Raw genomic sequence first — 12,808 nt, 5'->3', positions numbered from 1 at the left:
ATTTCTTTTGATTAAAAACACACTTGACAAATACATTGTACAATAAAGTTTATTAGCTGTTCTCCTCTTTCTAACAAATGGAATGGATAGTGTTGGTAATTCTTTACAAACCAAAGCTGATTTGGTTCTGTGACTGCACCGTGACTGCCATAAGCACATCTCTCTCATAAACAACCATTTTAAAATAAGCAATGGCAGGTACCAAATAATACGAGAATTAGAGAATTTCATTACTGAAGGTAGTTCCATGTTTTGCTACAACGTATTTATAACATTTTGCACAGAAGTTAGTGCATTCCAAATGGAAGATCTTGCACCTATGCAATCCAAGATAAACATATACAGAAAAATAAAATGTATTCTTGACTGAATTCTCCCTTTGGTTAAGACATGCATATTACAAAGAAAAAAAGACAAACCTGAAATTCCGTAGAAAAGAGGAGAACTTGCACATATTTTTTTCTTGTAACTAATAATTCCCTGGACTTTTTGCCCAGCCACCATAGCCCATTTGATTTCATGAGATTAAGGAAGGTAAATTCTAATTTGTATTTTTATTCAAAACAAAAAGCTAGGAGTAGGTGGTAAAAGAAAAATATATATTTTTATATATATATATTTATACGTGTGCGCAACTATGTAAAGAAAATAATTCCCATAGTTACAGAGTTTAGTTAAAGAAAGTTTAATATATATATATATTTATTATAACAAAATAGGCAGTTATTGTGGGTAAAATATTCATTAAAATCTGACCCCTAAGAACACACATTTTTAGCCTACGAATCACTCTCTCAGTGCCCTAATAACCATCTCTGCAATTGTTTTCTGTATTACTGCCAAGGGAAATTTGGCATTCCTCTGAAAAATACAAGGTTTCCTAGCACCTAAACATATTTTAGGCTCAAAAAAGTGTGGTGACCATTATCTATAAACAATTTCTGTAAGACACTATAAATAGTGTTGCACAAGGAAGATTAAAAACATTACACATCTTTATCCCTAGCAATTTTATTGGCAAAAAAATGAAAAAATAGATTATAAGAATATCCATATGAAATTATGAAAATGAATATCCCTCGAGAAGTAGTAATGGGAGTTAATGAAAACGTTAACTCAAAATTTTAAAGTTCCTCTTTAACTGCCTGGAAAGAAAAAAAAAATATCTGTGAGAACAGAATTTAACTCAGAAAATAAAACCTGAAATTGATTGCCCTGACCAAACCATGCTATTAAAGTTAAGCGTGCAAAGTTACTCAAGATTTACAACTTCCTTGAATAGAACTTTTCTTTCAATTGTTATGAAATTTTAAAAGAAGGTCTATAAAGCTTTTTTGAAAAATCTTTGAAAGTTACTTTCCCTTAAACATTAAGGAATTTTACCAAGCAATTCCCTCCCACCCCAACCCCAAACTAATAGCTGGTCAGGCCATTCCACTGTCATGTTTGAAAAATGGCAAACCAACAACACACAATAATACAAATTATTTAAACTAAGAAAGACATCAAATTTAAAGCATTATGGGAACTGCAGAATGTGATGGTTAGGGTATGAACCACACTGGGAAGAACTAGAGGCAGGCTCCACTGGAAGGGCTCAAGAGTTGTCAGATGTAGTAGGTGATGACAGTTAGAAAATGAAAAACAAAAATCCATTTTCATAATTTTTCCTTTGCTGGAACCCAGATGTAAGGCCCAGACTGTTCCTCTATGATCTGTTTCACTTGGTTGTAGATTTCTTCCAGTGTGTCTCCTTGGACAATAGCTGCAAAACATAATGTGGCAATCAGCAGTCATCTTTCCTTGCTCCATACAGAAACCAAGATGTTCTAAGCCAGGAGGTTATTTTCTCTCACAGAGCAGCAAAAGGATTTCACATTGCTGGAGGAAGGGAAGCCTACAGAGAATTCTGGTTACTGTGCTTCTGGACAAAAAGTACATCGCTGATGATTTTATAGGACACACAAACCAACATCTCTTCCACTTGGAGGCCTGGGGTTAGGAAATACTTTTCTTTTTAAACATATTCATATACAACTGAGAAGGGTTTTTTTGCCTTTCCTATCTACGTGCTAGAATTGGTCCAAGTCAATCCACATACTCCCTTTGGTCCAGCTTTCATTTGTGTTTCCAAGATGAAAAGACAGGACAGTACAGGGCTACGTACTGCATCAGTCTGATCAGGCTTGATGTAGTGAAGGCTGGTGAACTCCTCAACCAGACCCTGACATTTCACAGCAAGGCTGATCGACCTTCGGGGTTTCTACCTGAGAGCACTAGCTTTGGTTTTGGCAAAAAAGAGCATGAACTCATGGAATTTGTTGTATATCCAATAGATCAAACTTTCATATAGTTAAAAGGCAATTAATGCTCAGATTATGTTAGATATATTTTCTCCAAGCCTAGAAAATAATTAGAAATGAGCCATGACGTGTTTTGACATATCAGAGTGAAGTGTAGCCTGGTGAGAATGAGGATGAAGTTTGAGCTTTCCTTACCACTCTTCAGCCTGAAAAAGCGATTGTGATGAGATAGCGACTTATTTTTAATTAGAATTGCCACCTCAGAGTTGATAAGCTAAGAAACAAAGTCTAGCGTGAAAGATAATGTTGGAAGCAAGCCAGATGTGCTACTTTGTGCATTAATTTATTACTGCTGCCTCCATGCTTTGTTTTAATGCAAATTACTTCTTTTATTCCTACTCATCATTCCTGTCCCTTAAAAACCTTCTCCCCATCTGCAGCCCATTGTCACAGTGCCTGTGGGAGGAGTCTGTTCAATTATTACAGCTCAAGTGTTATGTTCACAGCACTACAGGGCACTAGAAAGATTCAGAAACATCTTTACCTTGCTAATTATCATCTTACTTAGATGATAATTATCATCTTACTCTCCAGCTATGTTCAGCCACATCCCTTCCAAAGCTCAAGACCCTTAAAACAGAACATGCATGTGCTATTCATATTGTTCACTGCAAAGTTTAAGTAAGTCTAAGCTTAATTTGCTGATGAAGTTGATTTCAGTTAACTCCTATGATGTAGTATTTTTTTCTTAACAGATTAAGCGATGCTCACACAATCTGTTGTACCAGCCGAGTCATACAGGTGGCAGCCTCCAAATGGTAACTAGTAAATGGAAGTGTATTGTCTTCAAGTATCTCAGATAGATTCAGAACAGAACTCCTGCCCCGAACAGCATTAGCAAAGACAAATCTGACCATGGGATGTTGCTATCTGCCTTTAACATAAGCTTTATACTTCTAAGAAGAAAAATGGTCCACCGCATTAGGGCTCTTAAAAAGGGACCATAACATTTTGAAGTATCTTGAACTCTGGCTCTTAATTTGCTAACAAAATTGTGCAATATATTGTCCTAACATGACCTGGGATAATATCAGCTATTAACTAAATACTTAATATCTATTAAAATAAACAGAATGGCTTCCTGTACAAGAAACCCGACATACCTGTAAGTCATTTGGTAAATGACTCTATAAGAGGGAGAATTTGCAACCTATATTGGAGAGTCCCACAGCTTTCTCGCTGCAGATGAATAAAGGGCTATAGGAAGAGCTGGAAAGCTAGATGTAGGCTTGGGATAAACAGTGAAGGCTGCAAGGGAGGAGATAGGAATGCCGACAAAAACGGGATGGACTCAAGTTGTTCATTGTGTGGGTAGCACAATGCAGAGAACAAGGCAGCAGCAAGACAGGCTGGGAGTTTACTGTGTCCTTCGCCCTCCTCCCATGTGAAGTCACCATACTTTTCTTTGTCTCTGCTCAGGATAAGCAGACTATTTAAGGATGTTCCGCATTTTCAGCTCTGCCTATGCATTATGGGGAAGAAACTGGCAAAGGTAACGTGTCACAAAAAGGAGGCAAATGGGGCAAACACTGAAACATTGCAAAAGAACACAACAGGAAAGAAGGGGGGGTGCCTATCTCTGACAGTAATAGAAAAGGCTTGTTTCTGTCCTCTTGAAAGTCCTGACTTGATCATTCTCCTCATACTGTAATCCACAATGCAAAAAAAAAAAAAAAATCAGTTTGAGTACTTATAGCCTACCCCTTGCTGTTACAGTTAACAAACCACACTTGTGCATGCCTTGGACCAAAGTACCATAAGGCAGTCATGCCGTAATACCAGAGATTTCAATACTAGCATTCTTTATTTCCCAATTTCAAAAATTGGAAGTTAAACACTAGGTAATCTCAGCTCTACAAATAAAAGCTTTAAGTATACAATATAGCAACAAAGCAAACATCTGCATTTCAATACTAGAAAAGTAATAAAAAGCCTCAAGATTTTGAAACCTAAATTAAGCTACTGGTAAACTTTTGTATATATTAAATTCATTAGTAAAATTGGCACCAGCATAGCAGCACAAAGGCAGTTCTATGATTTAAGAAAAATCACAGATCAGCCTGAAAACAAAGTTCAACCTTATCTCAGTGGTAAGACAATTACTATACGGCAAGGAATAAAATTTCAACTCTGGCAAGGGAACAGCCCCAAGGAAAACAAACCTGTGAAGTGTTCAGTAAATTCTTGCTCCAGTTTCATAGCTCTCTCAAATGTCTTCCTGGCTTGTTCTTCTGTTAGGCGTTTATTCATTTCCCTGAGATTGAAAACATTATACACATAAAAAAATACCTGTAATCTTTTGAAAAAAAATTTTAAGCCATCGTCTGAGAATTAACCTAATAAGAGGCAGTCTACTAAATGACGTATTTAAGTGGAGACTGTCCTGAGAATGAGCAGTTCTGACACTATGTTGTACAGAATTTTGCAGTGGCATTCATTCTTGAGCACTCTTGATTTGGATTAGAATCCCAGCCTAGCAGTCCCTAGAAATTCAACCCAGGAAGTTTCCAGAGCAAAATAAATAATTAAATGTTTTTAAAAAATTAGTATTACAATTATCTTCACGTAACTTGCAGCTGGCTATTCAAATACAATGACAGTATCAAACAATTTAGCCTAAGATATTTTTACTCACATGATATTTTCCACTGTTTTGGGCTTAATAAAAATGGAGATTGGGTACAGCTGGGCAATCTGCAACCTTTTGATCGCATTACCAGAAACGTCAAGAATACAATGTTTACCCTAAAAAGTAAGAAAGAAAAAGGAAAATTGCAATAAGCAAAGTTTAAGTCACAGCTATGCATAGTGTAATAACTTAGAAGAGAACCACATTTCCATTGAAGCCAACAGAATTGGAGCGCCTGCATCAACGATATCAAGATTTCACCAAACCACATCAAAAACCATCACTTTTAAAAACTGTATTTATTTAAAGGATCATTTAAGGATGCGGCCATGCCACAAGTCAGAGAAGTACCAGATGCCTTAACTGGCATGTCTAAGAGAATGACCTCCACAGATGGTGAGCAGATTTGTCAATTTGTTAGATGGAACTGAATACAATCCTTCTGCTCTCCCACAGGTAGCACACTGGGGAACATCAGGTTTGAGACTGTGAATACCATTTATTTGGGCTGATTATTTTTTTATATCTTTTTAGAAAAAAATACAACCTAATGCTTCCTCATGTTGTTGAAACAGTATGTGGCAGGGTTTGTGTTCTCCCACTACCAGTAACTCTCCATCATCTCAGGATTTCCTCATTTCAAATGCTCTTCCTGTTCCTTGACTCCTATCTAGATACATTTATTTCCATTCTACACTTGTTTTTTTTTTGTTTTTTTTTTTTTTTTTTCCCTTTGAATAGCATATGAATAATGTGTGACATCACCACTTCAGAAAGGGATGTGGTAGAGGAAGAAGAGCAAAAATCCACTCTTGGACATCTAAAATGATAAAATCTTTTTCTTTAGAAGGATGCCTAATACGAATGACAGAATTCTGTGAGCCAGGATACAAACCCACAAGCACTATGAAAACAAAGGTTACTTATATCATAAAACATACTTTCTGAACTCCTGGGAGATCACTCTTGGAAGGCACAATCAATAACAAGGAAGTAACTGCAGTCTGGAATGCCTGACACATTTCTGTCTCCTGGCAGAAGGGATCACCATGTTCATTTAACATTTAATCCCTTGCATAACAAAGACTACATAATTTTATTTCAGGAATTCTTAAAGAGGATAGGAATGTTCTTCCCATGTGAACAATACAAAACTGTTTGCTTTCAACTATTTCCAAGATCCAGTCCATGGATATGGATGCTGACTGGTATCATTTAAATGAAGCGTTTGTATATTCTAGCACAGTATTTTACTACACATGCTGGCCTGTCCACATCTTTTGTATGGCTTCTCTACAAATGTGGCACATGCTTTGGGAATACAGAATTAAGAGCATTATCAGGCCTGTGTTCCCTTTTGTGATAGTACTGTTAGTATTTGCCAGGTTTGGTCCAACAGCTTATGCCAGGTGTTGAAAGACATTGGACAAATGATGGAAGGCTAGATTGCCAGCACAGCAGAGGTGCTGGACCTTATAGAATACAATTGTGATGATTTACTCCAAACTGATAGTGAAAGTGCATTAAAAGTGCCCTCCAACACAGGGATTTGCAAGCTGCTCTTGGTAACAAAGGAAGGAAGATATGAAAATTCCTTTCAAGAGAACATTTGGAAGACAAGGAAAAGAAATGCTACTATTTCATGATGCAATTGTCACATTGTCATTCATGGAAGCTATTGTGCTCTTTGTATTGTATATTTAAACAATTAAGCATTTTTATTTCCTTATTTACACTGCATTTGATTGAGAAACACAGCATAGCACTCAGTTCCTCCTACAATATCTAAGCAATGGTGTCAAAAAGCATCTTTAGTTGTGCCCATTACAGGTAAGGACACAAGAGGGATAGGTATCAGCTGGAAGGAGGGTAAACAAACACAATTTAAAGCTGTTGCAAGAATACTGTTTCTAGCGGTTCTGGGATAATAGCAATCAATTCTGTCAGGTTTGCCCCTACATTTATCACAGAAAACTTGGAAATTGTCTTCCATGTCCCAGTAATAAGACTCACTGAAGAAATTCATCTCATAAGAGAGAGAGGAAGACAAGAAAGTTAGGTTAAGAGTTGGACTTGATGACCTTAGAGGTCTTTTCCAACGTAAATGATTCTGTGGTTCTAAGGAAGGAGTAGCACCAGACCAACCAATTTGCACCCCTGCCATAATTATGAAGTCAAGTTCTGAAAGACTGGCTGTTGTATCCCAGCAGAAGAACGTTAGTTGGAACTGAGAAATAGCTGCATCTACCCAAAGCACCAGCATGGAGTCATCTGGCAGTACTTTGTTCTTGATGCTAATTTACAAAAAAATTCACAATTGTTTTGTGTCCTAATAATCCCACTAGATGGGCATAAGAGCCAATCAGCCAATTTCAGGTCTAGAATGGAACTAAAGATGGTATCTGTGTGACCACTTGAAGCAACTGCTAACAAGTTTGTAATGTTTAAGCTATTCAATGAATCGTTTCATCATTTAATGACATATGAAAGCTTTACAACTTCATCCAGCCTCCCCAAGTATTGTTCATTTCCTTTAATGATTTTGTAATCAATTTCTGTTTCTGAAAGTTTTCACTATCTACCACTGGACCAGGCAGTATTCCATAGGGTTGGTAAGACAGCAGAAGAAAACACTATATGAACCACAAAATTTCACCCCTTTCTCCCTGTTTTTGATTCCAGTAAATTACCCCTGTCTGAAATAACCATACTTATCCACTTGGCCAGAATGATTTACACTTCTTTCCTGAGGACTAACTACACTCCCATGTCACACAGATTAACCACACTTACCCTCTGTGTGTCCAAACAAAGTGCTCATGCTTATGAGTTTCCACCTAGAAAATAGCTGTTTTGTCTGTCATACAGATCAGATATTCTCTAATGTAAATGCACTGTATTTGTAAATTAACTAGAACAACATCCACCAACCTAATGTGAAACATTTGCAAAGGGATTTTCACAAATCCATTTTCTTTAAAATAAACATCGTACTCTAAGAAGTAGTCTAAGAAGTTTCTCCCACTTTTTTTCAGGGATCTCAAATAAAGAAGTATTTGCAAGAAATAGTTAATGAAAACCTCTTCTAGACAAAAACAATGAAGAAAACAGCCTTTGAAATGTAGTGGCATTCACATAAGCAGTTTTTCTAAAACAGTCTACTACATTCACTCTTTCCCCTTTGTCAAATAAATCCATGAAGGGCACACAGATTTAAGATTTTTTTCCACACAGGTCTGTATCATCAAATGGATCATCATATTAATCAACTCCACCACCACTATTATTAATTAATCATCTATGAATGAAAACTAATTAGCCTCTAATTCCAATATTTTTCCATCCTATTCTTTTTTTATAACAAGAAAAAACTGCAGTTGCCCTTTTCCAGTAATATAACCACAATACTCTGTTTCTCTTAAATGCATTTGTGACAATGCACTTTGTTTCTAGTTTTGTACAAAGTCCTCTTAAGGTTACAGAGTTCCTAGTGGCTTCTTGCCATTCTTCTGTTTTCCCCTTTCAGTACAGTCAGATAATCACCTCAGTAAATGAAAGTAACTGGCACTGATTTACCTTTTCTGCTACTTCTCGCACTGATTGGACACTTGTTCCATAAAGATGATTATTGTACTGGCCAGCTTCAATGAATTTGTGATCCTGAATATCCTTCTCCATTTGCTCTCGAGAAGTGACAAAATGGTAATCACGTCCATCCACCTCATAATCTCGTTTTGGTCTAGTAGTATCTTTAAATATAAACCAGTAATTTTTAAAGCAAAACAAGAAACAGTGACTTTTTTTCCCTACAATATCCAAAACTAGTCTTACATTTATACTGCAAAATTGTCACAAGCAAAAATATGATTGACAATTAAGATAGCTCTTACAAAGCTTTAACAATACATTAAGTTTTAAAACTCGATATACAGAGGATAAGTCTATCAAAAAAATAGCAAAAGATATAAAATTGTTTTAATATTTGCTGACACTTACGTGGAACACATGAGCCAAATTTGTCTGGAAATTCTGAGATCAGATCATCATTTATTCTGTCTTTCATGGGTCCCAAAACAATCACAGGTCGAGTATAGTTGACTATTAAACATAAAGAAATAAAATAAGTTACATTTCAATGAGGTTACTACCCTTCAAACTTCAGCAAAATGAACTTTATCATATGGTAACAGTCTTAACATTTAAAAGAATATGTACTCCTAAAAATAATAATAAAAAAAAAAGTTTAACGTATATTAACTAAGATAGCAGTCAAAGATGTCAGATATTTACTCTCAAATGACTACTCCGGGTGACTACTGAAGATGAGGCTTGAATTACGAAGCCTTGGGAAAACAAACAAACAAACAAACAAACAAACAAAAACTTTTCACAAAGTAACACCCTTCATTTGAATGAAAACAGCAAAATGAGAAGTTTGAAAATCTTTTCAATTCAAGGACAGTTCTTAAAATTTGTGTTCTCTGTTGGAAAAAGCTTCTTTATTACTTCCAAGACTACCACTTAAATACTTGCATATGAAAACATTCAACTATACCTTCTTTAACTACTAACACCCCTGTAAAATGAACTACAGCATTTTTTAACACACGCTTCATTTGTTAGAAAGTAATAAAGGGCTTTTCGTTGGAATTTAAGGACAAGCAGAAGATATCTAATTATACTGCAAGAGCAATGAAGACAAAAATGTCTAAATATCTAGTCATTAACATATCATTTCAGCTGTATAAATTTAAGTTTTAGGTTCAATCTGTCACAAGTAAATCCAAGTTAAAAGTTTGACCCATAAGATACATTTTTAATTTAACTCCTGAAACTAATTCCTTCCAGTGGTGATAATATATTCCTAAAAGAATTCTCTTAGATCCTATTAATTCAATTTGTGTATGACGTATATTTACTTTGTTTGCTACCATATTTTATAGGTACTAGAAATCAAGTATGTCTTTTTACAAATTATATTTCTAAATATATGAGCAATGTATCAGATGATGTAAATCAATGTGGTATACAGAAGAGTAAAAATTCAACTTTATTATAAACAGTGAAGCACAACCAGGACCAAGGTGGAAAAGAAATGATAGGATCCCATTAAAAATCAGAAAAGAAAAAAATCTAAATCCAAATGTGATGAGGTGTTTTCTTCTATTAATTTTCATTTCATTTGTATTTTTTTTCCTGAAAATTTTTATTTGGCATTTTCTAACCAAATAAGCCATATAAGAAGCACATACAGAAATGAGACTGCAATGTTTTATAAACACTTCAACTAAAGCTTGCTACAATAGACAAATAATCCGATATGATTTTTGCTGTGACAAAAAAAAAAAAAAAAAGAACAGCAATAGTACGATTGCTAAAGCAATATTAAACTGAAGCAAACTATTATTTCTGAGGTTCACACTGATGTAACTTCAATATACCTTATTTTCCTTACACAATGTAAACCACATAATGGAAAGAAGCAATGTTAATTAGCACACCTTTGGATTACGTGCTAAATAATATATCAATTGTATTTAATAATTTATGCCTTTATGCTTTATTCATTTTAATAATGGTAGCAAAAATTAAAAAAAATGAAGAAGCTTATTATGCTGCTCAATATGTAAGGGCACAGAGTATTCTGATACTTTAGGATGAATATTGTGTGAATTGAGATCTACAAACCTTCTTGTTGATTGACAGGTTCATATGACAACACATATTCCTCTTGGCCACCTAAAAATATAAATGCAAAGAAATATCTATGAAGTGCTTTTATAAACCAGTAATATTTACATTAAGTCATTTAATGAACCACAATGATGTAGACAATCTGCAGTAAAATATGCATTACAATGATACTGATGGAGGACATTTTTCAAGAGCGATGAATCATAAAAATTACAAAGATAAGCCAAACAAAATTTTAAAAGCAGAAGACACATACAGTATAATTTCTTAAGATACGTTAGCATGTCAAGCACAAATATTTTAAAGCATTATTGAAATGCTCTTATGTTTCCCTGAACAAAATGCATGCATGGTACCATTCACTGCTAGAGGCAATGCTACCGTCATCACTAGCATTTTCCATACTTTGAAGCCAGCTTTTACAGCATTTTCCTATACTTACACAGAGCCGAAAACATGTATGTCAAGGTGTAAATCTCTTCCAGTAAATTTTTCATGAAGTGGCATTTATATAAACACTTTCAACCACTTCAGTTACACAACAAAGTATTATGTTGTCTCTACTACTTAACTACTATGAAGGATTTTTGAAAGATGAATTTGAAAATGAAGAATGTTTCGTATTGTTCTCAGCTTCAGAAAGCATATTAGCAGTGAATGAACCTACAAGAACTAAATTTTGACCTTTGACAGCTGCAAGTTTCTTAAATGTTAGTGAAAGCATCTAGAATACACCTCAGTTGCCATCTCTCTAAAAGAACATTTCTAGTCCAATACCTCCATGACAGAAGAGAATTTATAATTCAGAATGCACAAGCTTACATTATATGACAAAACTATGAACTTTGAATAAAATACAGTGCTTCAGTAACTCACTTGTGTAGTTTTTACAACATTCTTTGGAATTCATACAGAGGTACACACTAATGCTATATCAGCCTTACAGAAACAGATGGCAGATGAAGGCTTTTATAAATTCATATATTGCTTCTATATTTACGTTCTTTGATAGCAAAGACCACTGATCTTTTAAATTTGAACTTTACAATCTCTAAGAGAAATAAAGATTTCTCTTATTTGTAAAAATTTTCATTCCAACTGTGCTACAGCAATACATGAGCGAGCATTTTAATTTAAAGTATTGCAAGTGAGGAATGCATTAAGACAGACATGAAAACATGCAACCTGTATATTTTAATATCTCAAAAAGTCACTCATGCAAATGGATTTTAGAAGGACAGTATATACTTTCAGAACCCTTTTTAGGCTAGGGAGAAGAATAGGGAATCACTGACTATCAACTCATCTATGAAATATCCAGCTAACATATAATTAGATACTTCTTTGGAAAAGTCACATTGCTATAAGGTCAAAAATCAGTTAAGCAAACTATTAAAGAGATAATAACAAGTATAAAGCATTCCCTGATTGAGGGCCAAAAGTATATATTGTCATTGTTTTTTTAATACTGTGGAAAAATGAATATTAATAGAATGAACCTTTTGAACAACCGTACTCATCTGTAATCAAGATAACTTTCATATTAGACAGCAGTAAAAAGAAATTAAAAAATCATTTTAATAAAAAGTGCTTGGAATTACACATTCGGATTAGCAAATCCATGACATTCATAATAAAATCAGAGCTTCTCAGGTAATAAAGATGTAAAAAGCTAACTAGTAGTACCAATAATGAGCTTTAAATGTAAAGAAAGCAAGCTCTTAATAAAGCAAGGTTTTTCCTCGAAAAACTTGGAAAAAAGAAGAAAGCAGCAAATTTATGGAGAAACAGTCACAGTTAGATAGCTTTAATGGCACATCACTAAAAATGGTTAAAATTTGTAAGTTAGTCATAGAGGCAACAGCAACTTTGATACATGCTTAAATCTGTTATTCTCAGTGAACATGAATGCCATGAATGCCTTCTCTGCTTTTATTTTTTTTTTTTGCAATTAGTCTACAACGGCATTAAGCATTGTAAGCTCTGAGGATTTTTGTACACATATAAATTCTCTCCATTAATGTAATCATCTGTATGAAAAATCGTGGCTCATTACTCCTGACAGTATCTGCAGCTTCCAAACAGATGTAACTGTTCGTGAACCACTTTCCTCATTACTCTA

At 34.7% G+C, this 12,808-nt stretch overlaps 1 protein-coding gene across 25 annotated transcripts in view; it reads right to left on the bottom strand.

Moving 5' to 3' along the window:
* Positions 1–33: 33 nt before the first annotated feature.
* DLG1 (discs large MAGUK scaffold protein 1) overlaps positions 34–12,808 on the bottom strand; it is a 149,677-nt gene continuing 136,902 nt past the window's right edge. For 20 of the 25 annotated variants that reach the window (XM_068692874.1, XM_068692867.1, XM_068692869.1 and 17 more), the window contains 6 exons: positions 10,681–10,731; positions 8,989–9,090; positions 8,569–8,741; positions 4,999–5,108; positions 4,526–4,617; positions 34–1,765 (listed from right to left, as the gene is read on the bottom strand). In XM_068692874.1, coding sequence (XP_068548975.1) covers positions 1,659–1,765; positions 4,526–4,617; positions 4,999–5,108; positions 8,569–8,741; positions 8,989–9,090; positions 10,681–10,731 — 635 coding nt within the window. In that variant the 3' untranslated portion in view covers positions 34–1,658. Of the gene's footprint in view, positions 1,766–4,525; positions 4,618–4,998; positions 5,109–8,568; positions 8,742–8,988; positions 9,091–10,680; positions 10,732–12,185; positions 12,222–12,808 lie in introns of all 25 variants that reach the window. The other 5 variants (XM_068692873.1, XM_068692886.1, XM_068692887.1 and 2 more) reach the window with 1 other exon arrangement.

This window comes from Anas acuta, chromosome 9 (assembly GCF_963932015.1).
Source record: "Anas acuta chromosome 9, bAnaAcu1.1, whole genome shotgun sequence".
Classification (NCBI taxonomy): Eukaryota; Metazoa; Chordata; class Aves; order Anseriformes; family Anatidae; genus Anas; species Anas acuta.
Note: the sequence above shows the minus strand (reverse complement) of the source record. Positions and strands in the feature narration are given on the sequence as shown.